The sequence below is a fragment of the Hippocampus bargibanti genome, linkage group LG08 (genome assembly GCF_051943395.1).
Source record: "Hippocampus bargibanti isolate YZ-2025 linkage group LG08, ASM5194339v1, whole genome shotgun sequence".
Lineage (NCBI taxonomy): Eukaryota > Metazoa > Chordata > Actinopteri > Syngnathiformes > Syngnathidae > Hippocampus > Hippocampus bargibanti.
This window is the reverse complement of record NC_142741.1, coordinates 26,487,857-26,515,538: the sequence shown is the minus strand read 5'-3', so window position 1 is coordinate 26,515,538 and position 27,682 is coordinate 26,487,857. Positions and strand designations below refer to the sequence as shown.

General features: G+C 45.6%; 4 protein-coding genes across 8 annotated transcripts; 3 read left to right on the top strand and 1 right to left on the bottom strand.

Annotated features, from left to right (window-relative positions):
• Window positions 1–15: 15 nt before the first annotated feature.
• Window positions 16–22,860, bottom strand: LOC148894987 (olfactory receptor-like protein OLF4). 2 transcript variants are annotated; one of them, XR_016115838.1, is made up of 3 exons: window positions 22,730–22,860; window positions 1,999–5,083; window positions 16–150 (listed from the first exon to the last, which is right to left on the bottom strand). XR_016115838.1 is itself a non-coding variant. In XM_089003120.1 (2 exons), exon 2 carries the CDS (start codon window positions 3,814–3,816, stop codon window positions 2,902–2,904), a length of 915 nt encoding a protein of 304 aa, XP_088859246.1. In that variant the 5' UTR covers window positions 3,817–5,083; window positions 22,730–22,860; the 3' UTR covers window positions 146–2,901. The 2 variants fall into 2 exon arrangements, 1 of the variants encoding a protein (XP_088859246.1); XM_089003120.1 differs by having other exon boundaries at window positions 146–5,083.
• Window positions 14,401–17,080, top strand: LOC148894989 (putative olfactory receptor 13C6). Its single transcript, XM_089003119.1, has 2 exons — window positions 14,401–14,765; window positions 15,078–17,080. The coding sequence occupies exons 1-2, from the start codon at window positions 14,417–14,419 to the stop codon at window positions 15,338–15,340; spliced, it is 612 nt and encodes a 203-aa protein (XP_088859245.1). The 5' UTR covers window positions 14,401–14,416; the 3' UTR covers window positions 15,341–17,080.
• On the top strand, window positions 17,177–21,048 carry LOC148894988 (olfactory receptor 6N2-like). Its single transcript, XM_089003118.1, has one exon. The coding sequence runs from the start codon at window positions 20,104–20,106 to the stop codon at window positions 21,046–21,048; it is 945 nt and encodes a 314-aa protein (XP_088859244.1). The 5' UTR covers window positions 17,177–20,103.
• On the top strand, window positions 22,363–26,569 carry rnaseh2b (ribonuclease H2, subunit B). Of its 4 annotated transcripts, XM_089003115.1 has the most exons (11): window positions 22,363–22,504; window positions 22,746–22,814; window positions 23,772–23,885; window positions 23,976–24,052; window positions 24,307–24,424; window positions 24,490–24,554; window positions 24,631–24,733; window positions 25,524–25,605; window positions 25,686–25,731; window positions 26,207–26,284; window positions 26,381–26,569. In XM_089003115.1, the coding sequence occupies exons 1-11, from the start codon at window positions 22,441–22,443 to the stop codon at window positions 26,489–26,491; spliced, it is 927 nt and encodes a 308-aa protein (XP_088859241.1). In that variant the 5' UTR covers window positions 22,363–22,440; the 3' UTR covers window positions 26,492–26,569. The 4 variants fall into 4 exon arrangements, with proteins under 4 accessions (XP_088859241.1, XP_088859239.1, XP_088859243.1 ...); XM_089003113.1 differs by having other exon boundaries at window positions 23,772–24,052; XM_089003117.1 differs by lacking the exon at window positions 22,746–22,814 and having other exon boundaries at window positions 22,366–22,504.
• Window positions 26,570–27,682: the final 1,113 nt, after the last annotated feature.

Sequence of the window (27,682 nt, the reverse complement as noted above, 5' to 3'; positions counted from 1 at the left end):
GCCAGTTGAAGGTGGTGGCGATGTGCTGAGCTTTGATCCCGACTGATGAGGAGGAGGAGGAGGAGGAGGAAGGGATTTGGACAAGTTGCTACAGAGGTCTTCTGAGGGCTGGACTTCGGCACTCTGCTCCGGCTTTGCATCTCCTGTGGTCTTCCGCGTAGTGGATCACCAGAAACAGAGAGAGAGAGAGAGATAGGGATGTTCGCAACACCCAGGCTGCCTTTCAAGCGCACATACAGCCCAGGAAAACACAACAAGAGCGCCCCCACGTGGTCAAACTTCTGCATCAACACATCTTGCCCCTGGCAAGCGGCTTTCCACTTTTATTGACTTTAGCAGATGTTTTGGTGACATCTAGTGGATGTTTGAAAACTAGTCCCGAGGCCGAGATGATTTACGAATGAATGTTATCAACACAAATGAAAAAGGTACATACGCACAGTGATACCTTGGCTTACGAACTTAATTGGTTCCCAAACACAGTGTTCAAGGCCAAAAGTCACTCATTTGAGCCACAGAAAACCACGCGGGAATTAACAGTCCTATCCTGCGCTGACCGAGAGCGTAAGCACCCATAAGGTCATCAAGAGTCACACCAGTCGTCTTCATGCCCTGCCCTCGATTGACAATGACCAAAAACTTTTAGCTTTTTTTGCTTTCATTCCTTTTTTATCACTTTGCTGCTGTGAAATGCAAATTTCTCCACTGTGAGACTAATAACGGCAAATGCAATCCAATCAATTTCATGACAAAAGAATGCACAAGGCCAATTTCTTGGTCGAACTTGATCGAATGCTCCAAATTGTCCATTGGTGTGATTCTGAGCTTGAAATGCTGTCGACGTGTGATTTGCAACCAGTTCAGGGTGCCTCCTGCCTGCCAACTGTCGGAAGACACTGGAATAGATCAAATGACTATCTATGACAAGAACAAAATGCTTCAGATCATGGCCGGAGGATTCTCCACTCAGTTTGCTTGAAAATGTACTGTGGGCCCAGTATGTAAGAGCTATGCTAGGTCATTTACATTCTGATGGTTGAACAGTCTGAATTGACACGGCCACAAAGAGAAATTGACACCTATTCAATACAAAAAACTGTAGGACATTTCACTCCGTTTCCATCACGTGGGCCAAATGTTTGTCGATGGACTCGGGTGACCTCTAGCGTCCGTATGGGAAAACTACATCAAACCTGACGTCGCGTCTTCATATATCACTTTGTGACAGAGAGGGGGAAATGAGGCAACGAGGAAATTGTGTATTGTTTGCAATTTTATCGACATGAATTGATGTATAAAACACATTCGAAGCATATTCAATGTTATCAAAAAGAGAAAAAGAAATGTCATCAAGGCGAAACTGGCGATTTCTACCCCTCCGACCGTGACGAATTGACGGTTGCTGGGAGAGAGGCGAGGCGCCTTTTATGAATTACTTTCAACGCGGACGTTTACAGACGCTTGCTTTTGTTCGCTTTCGACAAAGTTTCACCATGGCGTTGAACCAGAGGCCAAATCCCTTGTGTGTGTAACAAAAACTGGCTGTTCATGTTTTGGTTGAAAACTATGGAAGCACGGCGCCATCCGCCATGTTAAGAAACTTGACGGAAAGCTTGTTTGCTCGCATGCAAGCACATCACGAAGGGCACGTTTTGTCAAGTAGTACACATTTAGTGACTTGAGACTAAGTATTACACTTAACGTCTTCTCTTTCTTTATTCCTCTTGCATAGCCGACTTTGCCCCCAGACTGTCAGAAACGCAGAGAAAAGTGACACTTTTTGGTGATAGTCGCCGTTTCCGTTATTTCACTGCGCCCCAACTTTATTTGTATCAGCCCCTCTTTGTGTCGCACGGTTAAAATGTTTTGAAAATCGAGTGTGCCAAAAGTGAGCGGAGTCACGTCATTTTTGTTTGTTTTCTAAAGCTTTTATCAGTTCCTTGAGTCTCAAGACCCGATAAAAAGTGAAGAGAACAGACGTTGCATAATATGTCTTACTTGCGTCGACTTCAACACGTTGCTTTGCTTTGGAGATTCCCAATGTGCTGCAACAGCTCCGAAATCATTCCCATTAGCCCCTAAATTAGAATCGTTAACATCAGTTTGCTGCAACAAATTGTCACTCGCCTCCGCAGACGCAGAGATTGGATTGTGTCGAGAGTACAAGTTTAGTCCTGTTCCAACGCTCCATATTCCGAGCATCCGCCACGCCCGATGTCAAGACTGCAACGCATTAAGGCTCAATGAATATCGGATGATCTCTTTGGTCAGTTACCGGAGGATCAGGGAAAAGCCCGAAATATCCTCAACCCGCCGCCACGACTTTGGAACGCAGCGAAACAACTGGAAGGTGATGATGGCTAACTTTTTTGACAACGATACTAGTGCAGCGTGTTCTACCGGAAACAAATTCCTTGTGTGTCCTACATACTTGGCAATAAAGATGATTCTGATTCTGATTAGAAGTTGTATTTTTCCGCTGTGCCCTCGTAAAAATGAAACAAAAGGGCAGATCGGCGTTTACATGCATCTTTATTAGACTTACATTTCAGACAAGAACGTCGTGTCAATATTACAGTGTATGAAAGAAAAGAAATATGCCCTTAAATACTACATATTATACATTCGTGTTCATACACTAATCAATACAAAAGATGTAAAAATTCTTAAAGCAAGCCGGATACCTATTCCATGCGCTTGTCTTCCTGTTTGACAAAAACATCACATACGCCGAGTGAGTCGTTGAGCTCGTCACGAGGGTGGTTGATATTTTGGTCTTTGTTTGGAACGTTGAGTATTTTGAGAGGAAGAAGCAAAGGCAAACTAACCACTTACATGCTTGCACTATTTCCCAAAAAGGCAAAACGTGTTGTAAAATGATTGCTTTGACAGGGAAATGACCTACGTTATTTGACGGAACAAGTTTTGAATGCGTTTCCAGATTTCTTTCATCTTCACTCCATATATGATTGGATTGAGGAGAGGACTGTACACCACGATTTGCAACATCATAATCAGGCGAACCAACTTTGGAATCTCGGCCTCCATTTTGTCCACAATGACGTCAAATGTAGACAAGAAAGTGAAACAGGCTAAAACTATCAGATGAGGCAAACAAGTGTGAGCGGTTGTTTTCCAAGCTCCCTCGCAGCTGCGAGACACGACAGCAAAGATTTTGAAATATGTGTACAAGACAAACACGGCAGGGAGAAACCCGACGTTGAGAAAGATGAACACTCCATAGGCAACCAAGGTTTTTGATCTCACACAGTGAAGCCGATTGACAGACGTGTTACAGAAAATGCCCCTTAAAACAAACGTGCATATTTTTTGCTTTGCATTCATCAAAGTCGCCCCCGCAACCTGGCAGGCGGGCAGAAACCAGGCCAAAACCAAGAAAACGGTGACATGGCTTCTGCTCATGGCGGATGGGTAATGCAGAGGCTTGCAGATGGCCAGATACCTGTCGTAAGCCATGACTGACAACAAAAACGAGTCTGAACAAGCCAAAGCGTAGAAAAGGAACAACTGCAACATACAAGCAGAGTGAGAAATGCTCTGGCGCTGGGACAAGACGTCCGCAATGACTTTGGGGTAGATGGCCGTGCTGAACAAAAGCGAGTTGACGGATAAAGCTGCGATGAAAATATACATGGGCTCATGCAGGTTCCTGTGGATCCAGATCAGACCAACCATGACGCCGTTCGAGCAAAGGATGACAACGTAGAGCGTCAAAAAGATCACAAAGTAAACATATCGGTACTTCTCCACTTCGACGTAGCCGCCGAGACTTATCAGGACGCCACTTTCGTTCATCGTCTTCCACTCACGTGCACCAACGCGCAGCGGCGGTCAAGAATGGCGACGCCGTCAAGTCTTTTATGATGCTTGGCCAGCCTCCACGGAGCTCATTAAGAGCCGCTGTCATGTCAACAAAGTCCCCAAAGTCCTTTTTGTCTGCGTCTTTTTGGTGGACCCGTCCATCACGTGGAACAGGCTCAAACACTTGCGGGACATCATGTGTCCGCTGTCGTATCGTACCACGTGAGAAGAGACAAAGCAAATGAGCACGGGAGATACATTTTGGATTTTTATCTGGCCTCGTGATTTGAGACTAACAAACAATTCACTCATTTGTCCATTTTCCGAACCTCACGAGCGTCACAAGGCTCGGTAGAGCTAGCTGTCTTCTGGCAAGTAGGCGAGGACACCCTGAACCGGTTGCCAGTCAATCGCAAAGGACACATAGACAAAACAACCATTTGTGCTCACAATCACACTTTGTTTGTACAAGTGTTCCATTAACCTACGATGTTTGTTTTTTTTGGGTCATTGAAAGGAAACCGAGTACCCAAAGAAAACCCACGCAGGCATGGGTAGAACATCCAATTCCAAAAAGAAAGGCAAAAACCCGGAATCAAACCCTTCACCTCCATGCCGTGAGACCAACGCCCTAACCACTTATCCATTGGACCCCCTCACAGTAGAATTCAGTACCTCCAAGGTGATTTGAAGTAAATATCGTCACACATTGACTTTTCTGAATATAAATTGGAATTAAATGTCCCAAATCACAATAAAATGATGTTTTATTGGATTTTACTTTTAAGGCAACGTCACTTTACTGACTATGAAATGTTAAACAAAAAATAACGATCTTTATATCAGAAAAAAGATAGATAGATAGATAGATAGATAGATAGATAGATCAATATTTAAGATTTCATACTGCATATTGAAATCTTTCCTATTGAAGGCAACATTTAGGTTTGCGTGTGAAAGGAAAGGACTGTGTAACAAGTTGGAGAGTTGAGAGGTCGAGTTGACAGAAAGGTCAGGTGTGTCTTACGAGTCAAGCGACTGGGGCTGACGTGTTCTTTGTTGCCCTGATGAGCGTGCTTCATTAGAAAAGCAAAGAATGATGTAAGGACAGCGTGAAAACAAGTTGCGCCTCAGGGGGGCCGTTAATGAGGAGGCCAGGATCGCCGCAAGGAGTTGCCAAAGCGTGCTGTCGCGGGAGCGCCGTCAAGGGCAAACGAGCCAATTCTCTGGACAACAAGAAGCTTGAACTTGAAGCGAGCACCTGCCAATCAAAAAGTCACGTCCGTTCAATAGAACCAAAACGAGATATTTGGTTTGGTTCTTCAAAATAATGAGCAAAAAAATCAAAGCGGCCTCCACGGTTCCACAGTAGCTCCCTCCGTACATCTACAACTCATGTCAAATTGCTCTTTCAAGCGCTTTGATAAACACGTGTATTAACTGAGCTCCGACTGACTAAAGCTTGATGGATTCTAATTTTCATGGTTCAATCACATTTGAGCAAAGTGTAACGTCGTAATATTGGCCACAATTAAAAGGAAATAATGTAGCCGTTGAGGAATGAGCACACACGATTAAATGTGGAGACGTGTTTATTCCAACGGCTAACAAGTGGATCTGAACTGAACAGCATAAGCAGTGTAATATAAGTAACATGAACCGCTCCCTCCTCTGCACCTGCTGGGTGAGATGCCTGGTCCTAGTGCCCGCCACACAGCCCCCCCCCAGAACACCCAGAAGGAAGGTCAAGGTGAAAATTTTGCAGGGGGCTTAACCAGCCTGCCCCAACGACTACGCAGTCCGTCTTTCGGTGGTGTAGGTGATTCGGGCGAGACCTCAGTGGGGGAACGACACTCAACCCTGGCATGCCGCGGTGAGGCTGGAGGTTTCGGAGGGCGTCCGCGACGTGGGGCCTGGGCCGGCGAAACGTCCTCGCCTGCAACTAAATGAGCCGGTTTGAGCCTGTCTATTGAAATTCCCTCCCTCCGCCCACCCATATCGAGCACAAAACTCTTTTCACCGTGTTCGAGCACTCTAAACGGGCCGTCGTACGGCGGTCGGAGGGGAGAGCGGTGGGCATCGTGACGCACAAAGACGAAACGGGCTGACCTAAGAGCAGACGGAACAAATATTTTGGGGACGCAGTGGTGAATTGGTGCTGGAGTCAGGGGCTCTGCTGGCAAAAGGGGGAATGAAGGTGCACCCGAAGCTTCAGGCAGAAATTCACCAGGAACGCGGAGTGGTTGACCGAGCACTAACTCTGCGGGGGCGGCGTTAAGGTCTTCTTTAGGGGCCGAACGTAACCCGAGCAGGACCCACGGAAGCTGGTCGACCCAGTTACCGTCCGACAGCGCGGCCCGTAGCGCGGCTTTCAGTGACCGGTGGAAGCGTTCGCACATCCCGTTAGCCTGCGGGTGGTAGGCCATAGTGCGGTGTACCTGCACACCCAAGGACTGCGCCATGGTCGACCAGAGCTCGGACACAAACTGGGGGCCTCTGTCCGAAGTGATATCGGATGGCGTGCCGAAACGTGCGACCCAGGACGACAGAAATGCGCGGGCAATATCTGCCGAGGTCGTGGAGGACAGGGGGACTGCTTCCGGCCACCTAGTGGTTCGATCGACCATGGTGAGGAGATGTGTGCAACCCTGCGAAGGAGGGAGGGGCCCGACCAGATCCACATGGACGTGGTCAAATCTCCTGTCCGGAATTGGAAAAGTTTCCAGGTTTGCTCGGGTGTGCCTGTGGACTTTGGCGCGCTGACATGCCACGCATGCAGCTGCCCACTTCCTGACGTCCTTCCGTAACCCAGGCCAGACAAACTTGGCCCCAAGTAGTTTGACTGACGCCCGGACGCCAGGGTGTGAAAGGGAATGAATAGAATCAAAAATTCGCCGACGCCACTCCTGCGGAACCACGGGACGAGTGCGACCCGTAGACACATCGCAGAGGAGAGCGGGACCCCCTTCACACAGTGCCACCTTCTCAAGTTTCAGGGCTGTGCCTGCTGCCTTGAGTTCGTGGATGTCCGGATCCTCAGATTGGGCGGTGGCCATCTCTGAAAAATCCACCCCGAGCTGGACTGGACACACAATCGCGCGTGACAAGCAATCGGCCACAGGGTTACATTTGCCGGCCACGTGCTGAATGTCTGTTGTGAATTCAGAAATGGCCGGCAAATGCCGTTGCTGTCGGGCCGACCACGGTTCAGTCACCTTTGACATGGCGAATGTGAGTGGTTTGTGATCCACATATTTTTTGCACATCTACATTTGCACAGTATACAGTTGACATTTTTATTTTGTTATGCTTAGAATATCTTGTTTTCTATCCTTTCACTCCCACCCCAACCCCATCCCTCTTCAATTGCTGCTGTGGACTGCAAATTTCCCCATTGCGGGACGAATAAAGGTATTCTGATTCTGATATGCGGTAAACCGGCGCCCCTCGAGGAGGAAACGAAAATGGCGCGTTGCAAGATAGACTGCTAACAACTCTCTGTCGAAAACACTGTACTTGCGTTCGAGGTAGACGAACACAAAATCTAGGCCTCGCAAGACTGAGTCCATCAGTCTCTGAAAGGTCTGTGCCGCCCCCTTCAGGCCAAAAGGCATACGGAGGAATTCAAAGAGGCCAAAAGGGGTTATTACTGCAGTTTTTGGCACATCTTCTGCCCGTACCGGAACCTGGTGATAACCGCGAACGAGGTCAACTTTGGAAAAGATCACGGCTCCGGCCAAACGTGCGGAAAAGTCCTGGATGTGCGGAATTGGGTAACGGTCGTGTGTGGTTACATTATTAAGCCGACGAAAATCACCGCACGGCCGCCAAGAACCGTCACTTTGGGGGACCATGTGCAATGGTGAGGCCCACGGGTTGTTGGAACGCCTCACGATGCCCAAGCGCTCCATCGTCGCGAACTCCCCTTTCGCCATTGCCAATTTTGCCGCGCCGAGGCGACGAGCGCGGGCAAAAACTGGCGGGCCAACCGTGGGAATGAAATGCTCTACCCCGTGTTTAGTATCGGCATTGGAAAAGGCGGGTGTGGTTAACGACGGATAATCGGTCAGCAGGCATTCATAAACGTTACCCGATGTTAAATAATTTGCATGCGTTAACGCCCCGAGCCCTCCGGCCTCACACGGAAAAGTGGCGAAAGAGATGGCGTCAATCAAACGACGGTTGGCAATGTCCACAAGAAGTCCGTGAGCACATAAAAAAATCGGCGCCAATTATGGGAACTGTGGTCGCGGCAACAATAAAGATCCACTTGAATTCCCGTCCGTGGAAACGCACAGTCACCGACCTGGAACCGAAGTTAGCGATGGGCGATCTGACTTCGAAATCGAACATTGCGTCACGACTACTAGAGCTATAAGTAAAGCTGAATTCAAACGTCTGTAGCAATCAGTTGTAATTGCGATGGAAAACAGCTTAACCGAGTACTAACAGACTGTAGCTCATTGTGTAACTCGATGATCATAGCTAGTACAATAGACACTCGAAGCGTTATTACAACTCTGTATTAATGCGATCTGATAAATTAGCAACTCTGTAAGTATCAACTTGTATCCTAACCTGTACAATTGATGTTATAGATTACATAGCGTCAAAGTACAAGAAGCAAACTTGTAGTACGGATCAGTCCGTGCTCATCAATCTACGCACTCAGCACGGCACTACAGGTAACTTGAGCACAACTACAATGGTATCGTTGATCTGCATGCAGAGCGTACCGGAGTCGTCACTCAAATACCATTGTATCCTATTGAAGAGTCCACTCTAATTCGTGCACATACCGACTCTTGCATGTTCTAGTGCCAAGACTACATGGACTTGTGACTCGATCAGCCAATACTGTATCTCTTCAGTGCGTAACTTGGCACTGACTCTTAGTCATTCATCTGCGAAAGCAAATTATTGTACTATGGTATAAGCTGGTCATCATACATTTCTACTGCATTATTACGTACAAATCATTGTTAATTCTGAATTAAATATTATTTGAATCATTGTGCATACATTTGACTTTCTGTCACATGAAGTCCATTCGTAGCATTCTGATGAAGACTTGTACGTCATGTTCTACGTCGTTGACATTGATACAGTTCCACGTGATCGATCATCAGTGTCTTAATGTGTACATAGATATACAGAACATGAGAACTTCGTCGATTTGTCCGTTGTATTGTAGTAGAAGACACATGTTACTGACGGCGTATGCTAATGTAAGACAGTCCGATGATGACATGGCATGACAGCATGATTCTCTACTGTGCCTATGACAAATCAGGAATTGATCAACATCATCGCATGTAAATGCTAGCAAGAGCAAAATGATTTGACACTCGAAACCTGATGCAAAGAGACCTGTCATGGACATCATTGGGATACATGATTACACAACTTCAATATCTAAATGTACACTGTTGTCACGTCAGTACACTGCTCACTATGCGTTCTACAGTAATGATCTCATCTGCGTGGCTTGAATGCATCAGAGTAGCATTACAGGAATTCTGTGGACAGGAGTACACTGTGCTGCAAATGTACTATTCAAGTGTAGACTCTTTTTCAGAGGGAACTTTTCTCCTTGATTAGTAGCAGAATGCTTGCTCCCACTGGATATGCTCTAGCAATGCCGTTTGAGTTTATTTGCATACTATGTATCGAAATCTGTCGATACAACCATGTGAATTCTTGCGTGCTGAGAACTGCGCTGACACTCGTGGATATTCATTGCGTACAGTGTTCAAGTACTCGATGTACGAGTGACTTTAGCGGAATCGTGCTGCGATCGACTAGCCTGTACCATGAACACATGCAGGCTCGTCTTCTCGAGAGCATTGCAGTCACAGGATCACAAGGTCATTGCGAAGTTCAAGGCTGTCTTTGAGATGGACATTCACATGTACTCGTATACAGTCGAACATACTCGTAAGAGTACTTCGAAGCTCATTCCTCTGGACGATTGTTCTCGTTAGAGCAACATGCGTCTGTTAAAGCACTTGATGAAAGTCGTTACAGTCAATCGTTTAGATTCACGTAGCACATGTTCTTATGCATGAACATTGTCAGAATGTTTGACTCACATGCACTCAGTGTTCAGCATTAACTGATGAGACATTCGTAAGACTTATGCATTGGATTCCTCATATACATCATTATGATGATCCTTATGCACGTGCATGTCAGTGCATTTCAATAGAACTAGATTCCTTGATAGTTAAACGTGTAATACGATTCTTACTGTTACGAAACATTGTTGACTATACTATATCTATATATCTAAGTCTTATTACTATAACATCATTCAAGAGCTTCAGCATCTCCATGAAAAGTACTATGAATTAGTAACTTAGCATCGTAATTGAATTACTTTATAATTGCAATGCTAATACTTCAATGATTATCAAGAATCGTTGCTATAAATGTCAGTAATCTTGATTCAGTTAATCTAGTACTGCATGTAGGAAGAGTTCAATTCATGATTGCAATACATCGTAAGTGCAAACTTCATTGTGCTGAGATGCTCAGAGCTACTGGCTGAACGTGATCTGATGAATCATCGAGATGCATCATGTACCGTGCAGCGCAAATACCTGAACTCATGTCATCAAAATGCCATAGCTAGCCCAACGGTTCACTCGTAACGATCACTGATCCGAATCGTCAATGGACTCACAAGACTTCGACAGTACCGATCTCAGATGCGCACATTACAACGTTCACATGTAAGTTCTAAGCTCGCGTACAGACTACGTCTGAGCCATAGTATCTCGTCTACAAACTAATCACATACTTCGAACTTTCTAGATACGATTCCAGTTCACGTCACCCGGCCAAACAAGGTCTGCGTCGGGTGCTGGGGAACCAGAGCACCTTGATGAAAAATGGGCTACTGGAACAAAGCGGAGATGGACGAGATGCAATAACATGGCTCTGTTGGAATGCTACTACTCAAGCAACCCTAGTCAGAGGGGTTACATGCGGAGAATGGTGGCTGAATGGTTACTTCGAAACCCACAGTCACGGTTGACCACGAAACAACTAGTAGCTCAGTGTGTTGCTATCACAACTTGAGATTGATGAGGTACAACACAAATTCCGAGGTGAAGGGCCCCAGGCTGCCACATCACAGGAAGAGGTTCAACCAGAGATTGGGAAGCCAGCCAAAATGAATGAAATGCTGAGTGAAGCAGCACCTGAATGAAACTGGGCAACTAAGAAACCGATTACAACGGCTATGTGAAGTACCACCTGAAAGTCTTATGGAAACTGTGAATGCAGCACTGAGAACGATCCCGACCGGAACGATCCAACGAACCAATGAGCTGATATACGCTTCAGCATCAGTGATCCTAGAGATGCTTGGCTACAAGAGCAACCATGAGAGCCACGAGATCCATTACCCACCATGGAAAAGACGGTTGGAGGCCAAGATCAAGGCGGCTCGGAAAGATGTGAGTCAATTGACGGAGACCCACAGAGGTGTGAATAAAAGGCCAATACCCAAGAGGTACATGTAGATAACCATACCTGAAGCACTCGAAACTGCCAAACAAAGGCTCCAGGCCTTGGCCAGTCGCCTAAAGAGGTACACGAAAGATAATGAGGCCAGAAGAATAAACAGGCTGTTCGCAAAACACAACCTGCGAAAGTGTACGCTCAGTGGCAGGGTTCTAACAGCAGAGCAGACCCTCCAAGGCTGGAAACTGAAAGATACTGGAAAGGCATATGGGAGAAGGAGGTCGTACATAACAGCAGTGCACAATGGCTGGTGACTCTGAAAGAGGAGCACAGCAACCTCCCTGAACAGAACCCAGTTACCATCACAGCGGCAGATATACAAGAAAGAGTCTCAGGTATGAAAAACTGGACCGCACCAGGCCCGGATATGGTCCACACCTACTGGCTAAAGAAACTCACAGCTCTCCATGAGCGCCTAGCAGCACAAATGAACCAGTTGCTGATGGATGGGACTCACCCAGGATGGCTAACCGAAGGGCGAACAATCCTGATCATGAAGGATTCCTCAAAGGATGCAGTTCCTTCCAACTATCGGCCAATAACCTGTCTCTCCACAACATGGAAGCTCATGTCAGGCATCATTGTGGCTAAGATAAGTGGACACGTGGATAAATACATGAGCAAAGCACAGAAAGGCATTGTTAGAGATACTAGAGGTGCCAAACATCAGCTGCTGGTTGACAGAACAGTCGCACAAGACTGCATGTCCAACCTGTGCACAGCCTGGATTGATTACAAGAAAGCATATGACTCGATGCCACACACATGGATCACTGAATGCTTGGAGTTGTATAAGGTCAACAGGACCCTGAGAGCCTTCGTTGCAAACTCGATGAGCCACTAACGCAAGTGTCCATCAAATGTGGCATATCAAGGTGATGCACTCTCCCCACTGCTGTTCTGCATAGGACTGAACCCCCTCAGCCAGATAATCGCCAAGACAGGCTATGGATACCGCCTCAGAAATGGAGCTACGATCAGTCACCTCCTCTACATGGATGACATAAAGCTGTATGCTAAGAGCGAAAGGGACATAGACTCCCTGATCCACACAACCAGGATCAACAGCAGTGACATCGGGATGTCATTCGGGCTGGAGAAATGTAGTCGGATGGTGACTAAGAGGGGCAAGGTAGTCCACACTGAAGGGGTCTCACTCCCTGAAGGAACAATAGCAGACATTGAAAACAGCTACAAGTACCTCGGTATACCACAGGCCAATGGCAACCTCGAACTAGCAACAAGGAAAGCGGCTACGACCAAATACCTCCAGTGGGTGAGGCAAGTCCTCAGAAGCCAACTCAATGGCAAGATCAAGACCCGGGCAATAAACAGCTATGCCCTGCCAGTGATCAGGTACCCTGCAGGAATAATAAGGTGGCCAAAGGAAGAGATTCAGACCACGGATGTTAAGACCCGAAAACTCCTCACCATGCACGGAGGGTTCCATCCAAAGTCCAGCACCCTGAGACTGTACACAAGCCGCAAGGAAGGAGGCCGGGGACTAGTGAGTGTGAGAGCCACTGTCCAGGATGAAACATCCAAGCTCCATGAATACATCAAAGAGAAGGCTCCAACGGATGATGTACTCAGAGAATGTCTCAGACAATGGGGAACAGAGGATGAGGTGCTGGATGAGGGACAATCATGGGAGGAAAAGCCCCTGCACGGGATGTACCACCGAACCATAGCAGAAGTGGCTGATCTCAAGAAGTCCTATCAGTGGCTAGAGAGGGCTGGCCTAAAGGACAGCACAGAGGCACTCATCCTGGCTGCCCAAGAGCAGGCCCTGAACACCAGAGCCATCGAGGCAGGGATATACCACACCAGACAAGACCCAAGGTGTAGGTTGTGTTAACTGCAGGGTGTAAGATGCTGGCAGGGAAAGCCTACATGGAGCGCCATAACCGGGTGGCTGGCATAGTCTACCGAAACATCTGTGCGGAGTACGGACTGGAAACCCCAAGGTCAAAATGGGAAACACCTCCCAAGGTGGTGGAGAATGACCGAGCAAAAATCCTGTGGGACTTCCAGATACAGACTGACAAGATGGTAATGGCCAACCAACCAGATATCGTGGTCATAGATAAAGGGCAAAAGAAAGCCGTTGTCGTGGATGTAGCGGTCCCGAGTGATGGAAACATCAAAAAGAAGGAACCTGAGAAAATGGAGAAATACCAAGGGCTCAGAGAGGAGCTGGAGAGAGCCTGGAAGGTCAAGGTGACAGTCGTGCCTGTGGCGGTCGGAGCACTCGGGGCAGTGAGCCACAAACTCGACGAGTGGTTGCAACAGATCCCGGGAACAACATCGGATATCTCGGTCCAGAAAAGCGCAGTGCTGGGAACAGCACGGTTACTGCGCAGAACCCTCAAGCTTCCTGGCCTCTGGTAGAGGACCCGAGCTAAAAATGGGGGACAGACACCACCCATGGTGGGTGAGACAAGGAGATATATATATATATATATATATATATATATAAATAAATTCTCGTCATATCGATTATATCGATAGTACCGCTTATTACGATACTATTTCTATGAACGCAAGGAGAAAGTTACATGCGCGCAGGGTCGGATATATCGATAGTCCCGGTTATATCGATATTTTTTCGGACTCCCGAGAATATCGATATAACAAGACTTTACTGTATATAAAAAACTCTATGAAATATTTGCTCCTGGATATCTTGGGGTTCAAAAATTCCAATGTGGAAAAGGACTGATTTTGCAACCCATAAACGAGTAGCATCAGCATATTTTTGGCACTCTTCTTTGACCTTTGACTCCATGATTGCTATCCACCGCTTAGAAAAGAAATGTATTATTATTATTATCATATCATATTCTACCACAATGGACACATGACGTCCAACAAATGTTTGAGCCTGTTCCACGTGATGGACGGGTCCACGAAAAACACGGAGACAAAAAGGACTTTGGGGACTTTGTTGACATGACAGCGGCTCTTAATGAGCTCCGTGGAGGCTGGCCAAGCATCATAAAAGACTTGACGGCGTCGCCATTCTTGACCGCCGCTGCGCGTTGGTGCACGTGAGTGGAAGACGATGAACGAAAGTGGCGTCCTGATAAGTCTCGGCGGCTACGTCGAAGTGGAGAAGTACCGATATGTTTACTTTGTGATCTTTTTGACACTCTACGTTGTCATCCTTTGCTCGAACGGCGTCATGGTTGGTCTGATCTGGATCCACAGGAACCTGCATGAGCCCATGTATATTTTCATCGCAGCTTTATCCGTCAACTCGCTTTTGTTCAGCACGGCCATCTACCCCAAACTCATTGCGGACGTCTTGTCCCAGCGCCAGAGCATTTCTCACTCTGCTTGTATGTTGCAGTTGTTCTTTTTCTACGCTTTTGGTGGTTCCGATTTCTTTCTGTTGTCAGCCATGGCTTACGACAGGTATGTGTCCATCTGCAAGCCTCTGCAATACGCAAAGAGCATGCGCACCAGCAACGTCCGCATTTTTTTGGCTTTGGCTTGGTTTCTGCCTGCTGGCCAGGTGGCTGTGGGAACTTACATCGATGGAAAGCAAAAATTGTGCCGCTTTGTTTTAAGGGGCATTTACTGTAACAATACCGTCAATAAGCTTCAGTGTGTGAGATCACAAACTTTGATTATTTATGGTGCCTTTGTCCTTCTCAACGTTGGGCTTCTCCCCGTCTTGTTCATCCTGTTCACATACGTGAAAATATTTATGGTGGCATATTACCGCTGCGGCGGAGCCTGGGAAAAGGCGGCTGAGACCTGTTTACCTCACTTGATGGTTTTAATTTGCTTCGCTTGCTTGGCCGCGTTTGACGTGATTGTGGGCCAAACGGTCTCGGAGCTTCCAAAGACGCTTCACCTGATCATGATGTTGCAAATGGTGGTGTACAGTCCTCTCCTCAATCCAATCATATACGGAGTGAAGATGAAAGAAATCTGGAAACACATCAACAAGTTGTTCCGCCACAACATCACATCCAAATAACAATGAAAGCGGGATTTCATTTGTGTCAAATTAATTGCGTTTGACGTTGAATCGCTCACACTTATTTCCTAAAATGTCAAAGATAATAAACATGACATTCAGATTGATGTGTTGTAATGTGTTCCGCTTGCGATTAAATGAAAACTGTCATTTAAGAAGCCTCGTTATTGTTTTATGATCCTGACCTGTTTATTTTCTTACACAGAATAAAAAAGCTCTTTCTGTTATCTATCCAGCAATAGCTTACTGCAAGAATGTTCTCGCCTTAAAATGCAGCGTGGCTGATTGACAGAAACTGTGAAAAGAAGCTTGGGTCATCATTCCACATGAAAATGATTGTCTTTTTTTGGGGCATGGAAGCATTCGGTCATTTTGATTTTTGTCTTCAGAAATAAAATTCACCAATTAAAAACGCAATTGTATCTTTCATTGTTTTATCTGATTAAAAAAAATGTTCTTATCCCGTGACTGTAAAGTGTCCTTGAGAGTTTTGAAAGGCGCCTAGAAAGTAAGTGTATTATAATTATTATTATTAGTGATTGACAGGATTACATGTAAAACATGAACAAAATCAAAGAAAACAGTTTAAGACCTATCTTGGTTTTGTCCAGTTTACATGTTCAACGGGAGTAGGAAGAATTAGAAAAATGAATTTCGTCCTAGCCCTCGCTCTCTAAAAATCATCACATGTTCATCCACAAATGAAATATATGTCATAACAATGCTCCTCTTTCCACGTGCAAGAACCAGCAATTCAATGATAGTTCTCAATTGTTCCATAAGTCAACACTTTTTACAGAAACACAAATAAGTTTCATGTTTGTCCTTGTCATGTTTTTTTTTTTTTTTTGGTATTTTTTGAGGGACTCCTACCTATTCAAAGAAAACAAAGTGCTCCGATTTTGAACAGCTTGAGGATACTTTTCTGATCAATGACGGATTGGTACTTTTTCACTGGGATTGGGTTGTCTCACGTACGTACGTACGTACGTACTTTGATGACTGACAAAGAATTGGAAAAGAAAACACGGAGGCGAAGTTCAATAGGATAAGTGAATGGTTGAATCTGCGGCAAATTCCTGACCGAGTGTTGAAAAAGTCCGCAATGCATGCGTGATGCGTGAGGGCCGATGAAGACAATGACAGACTGAGAGAGAACGCTTCAAAAAACAAATGAAGGTAAACTGTGTGAATGGAGGCTCGCTTCCTCATCCAAACAGATCATTTGTCGTGGAAAAAGACCAGACTCATCGGGCAAAACGTTCAACCGCCGAGGAGATGATCTTCAGAAGAAAATCCAAGTCGTTTGTCATCAATAGCTTTTAATACAAGTCCTCTAATGATGTGGATCTGCTCATAGACTTTTGCCGGCCAGTTGAAGACGTGAGCGCACCTCCGGGATGACGAAGGAAGTGTCTGAAATTCTGCTTCACCGTCAGGACATTGGCTAGTTTATCGTCGGCTTCCTGTTGTGTGTACGTACATCTATCTTATTTGCGTTTAGCGTTATTATTCCCTGCAGCCCATCATGTGAAGTTGACTGTGCATTATTGGACATTGGGAGACTCCGTAGATACTATCAAAAGCTTTTCCAAATAGAAGATAGAAGTAAAAGATACAATTATCAAACAATCATATAATATACGTATTTGACCCTCTCCTCTTTCATCTAGAACTGCTTCATGTCACAAAGAGGGTACGGCAAGTGCTGAAGAATGAACGACTGTGTCTTTGTGTTGTGTTTACCTTGTCTGTTTTTCCTGACTTCAAGATGGCGCCGCGGGCGTGGCTGCCTTTTCAGCAGATCTTGTATGTTGTTTTCCTACTTCTTCTTTTCCTTTCATCACTCTGCCGCTGCGAAATGTCAATGTCTCCGCTGCGAGGCGAATAAAGGTACATCCAATCCAACTATGGAAAAGTTGACCAAATCCGTACAAGGCATTATCAGGCACGAGAGTAGAGGCTGGGGTGACGCGCGACACGACTTGTTCTACGGGGGGCAACGGAGTCGGTGGCCGCCGACACTCGTTGCCAGACCTGTCGTGGCATACAACGTGCCGCGGCTTGACGTAGAAGGCGTTAAGTTTAAGTTGCTTGCAACACGTTTGGCGTTGATCAACCGCTCAGACAAGATTATTGGGGGCCAACCAACCGGCGAGGAGGAAACATTTGACATGCGATTGGGTGATAGCTGAAATACGTGGATTGCTAAGGCTTAATTAAGATAAGGCTATCAAAGTCATTTTTTGCTGCGGGCCACCTTGTATTTAGGCTTTCCTCTCGGGGGCCGTTATGAATTTGACGACGCCATTAGAATGTTTCATCCCCTCCACGTATGACAGATACGAGCGCACAACAAATGAACGAGGAACTCCTTTTCAAATTTCAAGTCAACAGTAACGACTGGTATTGTGATTGGATTCGTTTGGAAATGTTGCTTCGGACCTTAGCAAGCAGCATGGAACTTTGATTTGCTTTTACGGGCCACATTTGGCCCTCGGCCCTTGACTTTGACTGGATTGGATTCGCCTTTATTAGTCTGGCGGTGGAGAAATGATGTCGATTTCACAACAGCAAAGTTATGAAAGGAAGAGGAAGAAGTAGAACAATAAAATACAGGAGTTGCTGTAAAGGCAGCCACTCTCGCCGCGCCATCTTGAAGTGAAACAACAACAAAATAACAAATAATGCACATAATAATAATAATAATAATAGCAATACATTTAATTTCTAAGCGCCTTTCAGAACTCTCAAGGACACTCTACAGTCATTGGATTTTTTGTGCAGGTGAGCAGCGGCAACCATTCACGCCAGCGTTCACTCTACCCGGAAGTAACACAGCAGCAAAGTTATGAAAGGAAAAAGAAAGGACAAAAAAACGAACTAACAAACAATGCATAAGACAAAAGACACATACAGTCATTGGGTCTTAAGCACTTTCTCCACCCTCTTTGTTGCATGAAGCAGTTCTCGGTGAAAGAGGAGAGGATCAAAGCCTCCTTTTCACCAGTGGATTAGGAACGTCATGGTGAAATCCTGCTACAAGCTAAATATTGAAAGCTAACATGAAGCTGTCGCATCCATTGGTGAAAAGAAATGGCCTCAAATCTCCCGTCTCATATAAATCCGCTTCAATTTCAAGCCGCGACAGTTCCACACACGCATGGGTTTAAAACTTTGGTTGGCTCGTCACATCTGATGAGACGATTTACAAATTTTGTGGAACCAATAGGAGAATTGAGATTGTTGAGCAGTCGCGCGCGTAGTGTTTGGTTAAGCATCCGAGGCCTGACCTGAAGACTTTTCAAAGGCACTTAGCAATGAAACGTATGATGATGATGATGATTATGAATGATCTTGATGCCTTCCAACTAAGGATGAAGAATATGCCGATTGTTATTCGCATCATTACCTCAGGTGATAATAGGTCATTTGTTTTGGTGGCACCGTCCAGAGATTTGACTTGTTTGTCAAAAACAAGGTCCCACGAGAGAGAATAAGAGTGACCACGGGATCCTAATGAGCGCCCCCCTGAGGCCGACCTTGTTATTCTTGTTATCGTCGCATCCTTACATCACCTTTTCCGGTCTAATTAATCCGCCGGGCTCTGCGCGGGAGGGCCATTGCCGGCCACTCGGCTTCCCTTTTTTCAACCATTTTAGCGGCGTCAATGCAAATAGTATTAAACTTTGCCAAAACAGGGAGTTTTGTCTTATTTCGCGACTTCCATTTTTACCACGTCAATATGTAATAACATAGCGCTAACGACACAATATGCAAACGCCGTGAAAAGTTCAACGCGTATCCGTGTGTCCGCACAAACGGATTGTGACTTTTCGAAAACATCACACGAGTGCAGCAAAAGTTGTTCAAAACCACACGATGCACAAGCAAACACAAAATAGAGAATGAAAGACGTCGTCTGACAGATCCAAAAACCTCCTAGCCGCATCACTAGAAGCTTCCCGTTTAGATCGAATACAAAACACGGCAAGCGTCATCCGTGTTGCCGTGTCATCCTTGAAATAAAGCTTGAAATGCAAAATGAAGAAGTAGAAAGACAAACGACAGGAGATGCTGTCAAGGCAGCCACTGTCGCCGCGCCATCTTCAAGTCCAAACTTTGTTTGCTTTCGACGGTAGACGAGCACGTTCCCCCACGGCGTCCCCGATCCACTGCTGGGGGAGACGCCTTGCTCCTCTCCTCTTTCATCTAGAACCGCTTCATGCGACAGAGGATCAAAGCTTCCTTTTCACCAACGGTTCAAGGAAGTCACGGTGAAATGTGCACGTATGTTACAAGCAAACACGCAGCCGTAGCATCCATTGACGAAAACAGACTGTCTCACGTTTCCTGTCCCACGTAAATCCGCGACAGTTCCACACACGCATCGGCGCTCTTTTCTTCCCATCGCGGGCTATAGTATAGAAATATCATAATACTCACGGGGAAAAAGTATGACTTTGAAAAGGCTTTATGGGGTGAAAAAAGTGACCCGAGTGTGACCTGAATGAGGGCGTGCGGCAAATTGTGATTTCGGGGGCATCGTTTGACCTTTCGGCGTGATCACAGGCCTGCGAATGGCAAGCGGTCCGTCGTGACAGACAGGTGACGACTGCCACACTACGGCTGGTAGAAAGTCAACAACAACAAGTTTGTTGACGTGACAGCGGGCGGCTCTTAATTAATGAGCTCCGTAGAGGGCGAGCAGCCATCATAAAAGCCCCGACGCCATTGCGCAGCGCGCAGGCGAACGGGGCGGGATGAACGGGACGCACGCCCTGATAAGTATCGGCGGCTATGTCGACGTGGCTAAGTATGGCTATGTTTACTTTGTACTCTTGTTGCTCCTCTACGCTGTCATCCTGTGTTGTAACGGCACCATCATTTGTCTGATCTGGATTCGCCGCAACCTTCACGAGCCCATGTATATTTTCATCGCCGCTTTGTCTCTTAACTCGCTTTTGTTCAGCACGGCCATTTACCCCAAACTCATTGCGGACGTCTTGTCCGCGAACCAGAGCGTTTCACGCGCCGCTTGTATGTTGCAGTATTTCATCTTTTATTCCCTCGCCGGTTCGGATTTCTTGTTATTGTCCGCCATGGCTTTCGACAGGTACGTGTCCATTTGCAGGCCGCTGCATTACTCCGCCACCATGAGCGCAACTAATGTGGCCATCTTCTTGGCCGCGGCGTGGTTTCTCCCTGCCTGTCACGTACTGGTGGCGACCGTCGTCAGCGCAAAGCAAAAAATGTGCCGCTGGACATTAGCCGGAATTTTTTGCAACAATTCCATCCAGAAACTTTTCTGCGCCAAACCCCGTTTTCTCACTGTGTGGGGTTTGCTCGTTCTCACAAATATCACACTCGTCCCCGTGCTCTTTATTCTTTTCACCTACGTCAAGATCTTCCTGGCCACCTATCGCAGCTGCGGGGAAATGCGCAAGAAAGCAGCCGAGACGTGCTTGCCCCACTTGATGGTTTTATTTAGTTTCTCGTGCTTGTGCGCTTTTGATGTCATCGTCGCGCGACTGGAGTCGGATCTTTCCAAAACGCTGCGGCTGATTATGACTCTCCAAATCGTGGTGTATAATCCTTTGTTCAATCCAATCATATACGGAGTGAAGATGAAACTCATCTGGAAACACATCAAGCGCTTGTTTTTGTGCAAGACGCATCCGAGAAGTCAAACGTCTCTGTCAAAGTAGCCTCGACTGTCTTTGCCGATCTGATCCCGCCTGTTGTTGACTGTTTTTTTGTTGTTGTTGAAAGGATCACAATAAATTGGATTGTGTGATTCGATTTGCCACTCGTGACTTTTCGTTTGTTCCAACAGGAAAGGGGGTCAAATGTGGTAGAGAGGAGGGATTTGTACTTGATTGATCTCTGCGGAACCACGGAGGGCAGCACAATTATTTCCATCAATTAGCGACCGCTGGCTGCATTCAGTCATTCAAGTTTATGACAGAGTGACATTCTTGAACCACAAAGGGAAATGTTTTGGGTTTTTTTTCCATTAGATCATTTGAATAAATGAGGCGTTGACCATCACCGTTCAATTAGCCCTTTGCAAAAATAATGCTATTCTCAATTTAATATGACCATTATTGTGCTTTTCATTGAAGAATAGATTCATTGTTCCAAATGATGGACACGTGTGGGATGTGGGGGAAGTTTGCGAGTCACGCATTTTCCACACCGACATGGGTTGTTCATCCATAAAAGATATGGAACACACTTCTTAAGAAATGTGGCTTTTTTCGTTTTTTTTTTTATTTTATTGACATTGCCAATGTTGTATATCACTATTCAAATTTAACAATATAATATCAGTCATTTGATTCTTAGCGACATTTGTGATTTCACCATCAAACTAATGTATTTAAAATAAAACACATTAACAGTGAACATTCTAAAAAATAACATTGACAGTAAAACGGGTTAAAATATGGATATTTTACGATTTTTTTTATTTATATCTTAACGAGTGATTTGATCCTTAGTTACATTTGTGATTCCACGATAAAACACACGTATCTAAAATAAGAAAATATCTGTGAAGATGATAAAAAATACAATTGACAGGGAAACGGGTAAAAATATGGATATTTGATTTTTTTTATTTCTATTTTACATTCTTTTGGGAGGGGTAGAAAGATGTGCCTTTGCGGAGAAACCCGGACGCGAAATGTGACGTCACGACAGTACATTCCACGGGATGATACAAAGGGGGAAACATGACAACACGGTGGTTAAATAGTTTGTGTTAACTTAATCCAAACCATGACGCACAAACACATTTTAAAATCTTTTTGAGCAAATTCAAGCAACTCGAAATGTGCTGAACAAAAAAGAGCGAACAAAAAAAAAGCTAGTAAAGACCCAACTTTGGTTACCCCCACCCACCCCGCTTGTGAGCAACATCCGGGTGTTCAGACTCTCGGATCGAGGCGCCTTTTCCGAGAGCTTGTTATAAAACAATAAGACCCCAACCCTTGATAAAATCTGCTTCTTTGTCGATATTTGGAAATAAATAATTGCAAATCTACACATAGTGTGACAAGTCTAAAGCATTTATCTGCGGGGTCCCACGTTTCACCATGGCCTCCAAAAAGAAGCGAACGCCGAACGTGCAGAACGATAGCTGGGTTGCGATTGCTGCAGGTAACTACTGGACTGGACACTACTATCTTTACAAGTGTTGACGAGGCCCGGCCTAACTAGCTTAACAGACCGTGCCTTTAACATGGTTTCGTTCGTTCGTATGCTAGCATGCTAGCGTACCACGGAGGCGTCGCTGCTTCCCCCCCCCCAAAAAAAAATCCGCCACTTTTTTAGTTACTTAGCACAAGGTTTGCATGGCGCTTTTAACTTTGAACGGTCACCAACCTGACTTTTCTTGGAGATTCCGCTGTCGACGGCCAGAAGAAGGACAACGAGCCGACCTTTGTGAGGCTCCGGAATCCGGCCACAGGTAGAACCTCCCTCCAGTCCGTCTGCACCTTCCGGGCCGCTCAACCCTCTTCTCTTGTCAAGCTTACAAATAATGGCGTCCGCCCTGACAAAACGATGACAAATTTTATTTATTTATTGGTATATAGCCTGGTTCAATCAAATAACAATGTCTAAAGCTGCATGATGAATTGTAAAATTGAGGAATGACTTTTGTTGTAATTATCGAGCACTATCAATCATCTCTTTTGATGGTTCCACTTCAGCTCGCAATTCAGTTCGTTTGTGACTCTGTCGACTCCCATTGATTTCCTATTATCACTGTTCATTTTTCTGACGAGATAAAATGCAGGTTCACTGTCTGAAAATCGAACTTTGCATGGACATTTCACTGTTTATCAATTACGCAGACAGAATCGCAGTTCACAGGTCCATAAACTAGAGTAAAATTACAGTGCATAATTAACAATAAGTTGGTCAACAAAAATTGATAAAGTTAACTTAACGATGCAATCTTTTAATCTTTATTTTGTGAATTCTGAAAAGTGATCGGCAACATTTGCAGGCCGGTTGCGTTGGGCAACAAATTGGCAAAACGACACCTCCGCTTTCCTCATAGAATCCGATGAGTGTGTGTTTTTGTTTCGAGGCAAAAATTGGTCCTTGATAGGCGTGTAGCTTTTCATGCTAATAGCAAGCGAGATTCTGGGGATCAAACAGTGACAGACCAATTGAGTGCATCGCCTCGGTGCCGTAACGGCGACAACATCAAAATGAGGACAAAAACATCACGGATGGAAAATGTACAGATTTTGAATGCACGCCATACGTATAAGTGGTGACTTGTTCAAATTACACCGAAACCGTACAAATTGTCCAACCCGGTCATGGGAAACAAGGTTTACATAGAGAGGATGGTACAAGTGTTATCACGGGGGGGAGAAACACAACAAATATTGAAAGTACCTTTTTGATGCAGGTGCAGCTTCCCTCTACATGCTGAGCGGCGACAGCGGCAACTTGCAACTGTACGAAGTCAAAGCATTTGAAGAAGATTTCCGCTCCTGGTTTGTTGGGCAGAGAGTCCAGAGAGGTCATTGCTTTCATCAATCTGATGGAAATCCATTCAGGATGACTTACTTCTCGTCGGTCTTTGGTCAATCGCTACTTGTGTTTCACACAGATGGCAGGCTTCTATTTGTCACGCAGATGGATCCGCTTTTTCTCATTTTGCCATACTTGATCAAATCTGGAAAAGAAGTAAGAGATCATTCACCTTCACCCGGCGAATCTCCTTTGCCGTGGCAAATTATTGTTCTGCGGGCAGAAAATCACATGTCCGGTTGTGTAGCATTTCCCTGTTTACTTGCTACTAATAATGTATCTTTGTTTTTCAAGCGAGTGACATTTGTTCACTGCACACATCTGTTGTCTGCCAGCCAATCACTTTGCGGTCCATCAAAAAAACAAGAAAAGAAGAGATTCTTTCACCGTGCCCTGTGGTGTGCCTTTAGGGAAAGTTCCAGCGGCTGGATCAAATGATCAAGGACCGAGAGTTTCCGGCCTGTAGCCGATTGCTGAGCTGCGGGCCTTCCTTGGCCTCCGTGCATCATCACATTGCAGATGAAAAAGGTGAAGCGGCTGATCGCTTGCCAAGAGGGAAAAGGAAGCGGGCCTCACTCTTCTTTTCTCGCCAGAGATGGGAAGCCATACATTTCACCGATACAGTCAAGACAAAACAATGGCTTGGTTAAAGAAGAAGGTACATCCTCCCTCCGTAACTCAGTAACAGTCCATCTTTGTGACGATTCGTGTTCAATTTGCCTGTGTTGCTACAGGTGGAGAAAATTGTTCTTGTGCTTCAGAAAAAGAACATCTCTGTGGGGGAGGGGGTCAAATCCTCCTTATACATTCCAGGCAAAGAGTCAGATTCAAGCCAGGGTAACCGTTTTTCTCTTGTGAAAAGAATAGTTCACTCGTTCACTGCGCGACAATGTGCAAAAAGGCGTCCACTCCAGTGCCAGGGTTTTTGTCATTGTCACTCCAATTCCAGGACCCACAGAATTGATTTAGGACTACATAAACATTCAATGCAGCTTAAGAAACCTGATACTATCTTCTTTGGATCTATTTTGGATTCAGCTCTGTTTTTTTTCCCACTCACACAAGATTAGTTTTTATTTTTTAACTTGATTGAACGCTGGCTGGCGCGTGTGGCTGCCGCTGCTCACCCGCAGAAAAAATATCCCGTGACTGTAAAGTGTCCTTGAGAGTTTTGAAAGGCGCTTAGAAATGAAATGTATTATTAATCTTTCAGAGGTACTTGTAGTTTTCTTCCGAGACCAATCGATGATCTTTTAATCACAATAATGCATTTAATTTCTAAGCGCCTTTGGAAACTCTCAAGGTGATCAGAATCAGAATCATCTTTATTGCCAAGTATGTAGAACATACAAGGAATTTGTTTCCGGTAGAACACGCTGCACTAGTATCGTTGTCAAAAAAAAAAAACTGCTAAGTGGCACTATACACTTCCATTTTGGCTACTGTTGAAGAGTTCAAAGAGTTAATGGCTTGGGGGAAGAAGCTGTTTAAATGTCTGCTGGATTTGGTGCGCATGGATCGGTAGCGCCTGCCTGAGGGGAGTAGCTGGAAAAGGCAATCAGATTGTTGATTGGCAATCAGATGATTGAAGCGCCGCAAATACGATTTGGTTGCATGGCCATTTCAGAAGACTACCTTGGCTACGCCCACGGCCTGATCTCGGAATACATCAGCAAAGACCTGAGCGAGGACCTCCGCCGTCACCTGCGGTAGGTAACCTTTGCCCGCACATAAGACACACATCTTGACAAACACGCATTTCCACCATTCCCCTTTTATCGCCACGCAGGTTACCAGAGCTCACGAGTCCAAAGGAGACCGAACCCGCTTCAAAGGTGCAGTATTTTGTAGTTTCATGCAAATCTACATACGGACGCTCCCCTACTTACGAACATTCCAGTTACAAACAACGGTACATATGAACATTTTCGTAGTCTCGTCTCCAGTTGTACACGTACATATGTTTGAAGAGCATACATTTTATTCAATGTTTACTTTTCAGTACAAAGCAAATCCAGGTTACTTACACAAGCCTTAAACATCCATTCCATACAAAATATAGCAACTTACAAACAAATTCACCTCACGAACGACTGTTTGGAATGTATCTCGTTTGCAAGTTGGGGAGCGTCTGTCCTGGTCTTGAAGCGTTTCCCGTCACACCAAATTCCACAAGTTTGATTTGCTTTCACGGGCCGAATAAAAGGATGTGGCGGGCCAGGTTCGGCCCCCGGGCCTTCACTTTGACACCGGCGCTATAGACATTGTCCACACACTCTAAAAGACGTTTTGTCCCCCCTCGATCGGCAGAAGCGGAAACTGTCGGACAAGCCGGTGGAAGCGTTAGACGACTACAGCAAATTCAACAGCGGAGATTTGGCTCGCAAAGTGAGTGTCGTCAACACAGTCCGCCGCCTTTGTTTGTCATCTGCGATTGTGTCCTTGTCGTTTCTTGGAGCGACGTTTTCTTGGTCTCTTTTGCAGCCGGCCAAGAAGATGACAGCAGCGCAGAAGCACCTGGCCAAGGTAGACAAGAGTGGCATGAAGACAATGTCGTCCTTCTTTAGCCCCAAAGTCAAAGCGGACAAAAAATGATGGCTTTGCTTTGGCCACTCTGGGCTCGCACTTTTTTTTCCATCTGCCACTTTTGTAATAAAGCAAAGAAAAACATTATCGGGAGGCACTTTCAAGCTCTTCATTCACATAAGGTCTTAGTCAAGTCCAAGATGTCGGCGGCGCCGTTTGACTGCCAGCGCCGATGCGGATGCGCAACCGGCGCGGCTTGGAATCGAAGCGGATTTACGTGGGGCGGGAGATCTCAATTCATTCCAAATTGTGGATAGAAATAAATGTCTACGGAGCGGCTCCCCGCCAACACTGGACTTGTCGCCCGGTGTTTCCAAAATCCGCTCAACCATGATCCTACATTAGTTTTTTTTCCCCGCCCGCTAACGCTTCTCACCAAGTGTAATGTTAGCTGCTGCGCTATTCAAGGCGACGTGAGTCGGTTGTCTGTTTAAAAGAATGATCAAGACCTTATTCGTTGCCGCCGCGCGTGAAGTTTTTGGGCCAATGACAAGGCCGTCACTTTGATGACGGTGCTCTCTCGTCATTGAGGGCAGGCGCTTGTGGGTTTTCATTTATTGTTTGTGCCGCACTCACACATCTTTTCTCTTTGCTTTTCAGCGCACTTAGTAAGCCTTTGGGATTTACAAAGCTTTTATTTCCCAATGCCGAGAGCATCATGTAACCCCGAATACACGCGTTGAAGAAGTTGACGAGTTACAAAGACGATTTCTATATGAATGACGAAATGCTAACCTTAGCTGGTTGCTAAGTGGGAAGGCCTTGAACTCTTTTGATGAAGCAGCCCCGAGAACATTTCCGGCATGGAGAAAGTCTTGTTGCCGGAGGAACTATTGTTGCACTCGCGCTAAATCCCTTCATCATTTGCTGGATTTTTTTTCCACGTCAGGAAAAAAAAAGGTTTTAACAAGGGGCTCAGAGTTGATGGATGGGAAAATACAGTCTGAGATGATAGATGCTTTGGATTGGATTGGATATGCCTTTATTAGTCTAACAGTGGAGAAATTTACATTTCACAGCAGCAAAGTGATGAAAGCCTAACACTATTAAGTCCATTATTCTGACATCCAAAAATCAAAACACTGTCAGAGATATTTTAATCACCCCTGCCACGCACAAGCTGGCAGGTTTGGTTGCTAATATGTGCATGTGGAGGTTCAAAACTGAACAACAAACTAGAGAGGCATACTGAAGGAACCA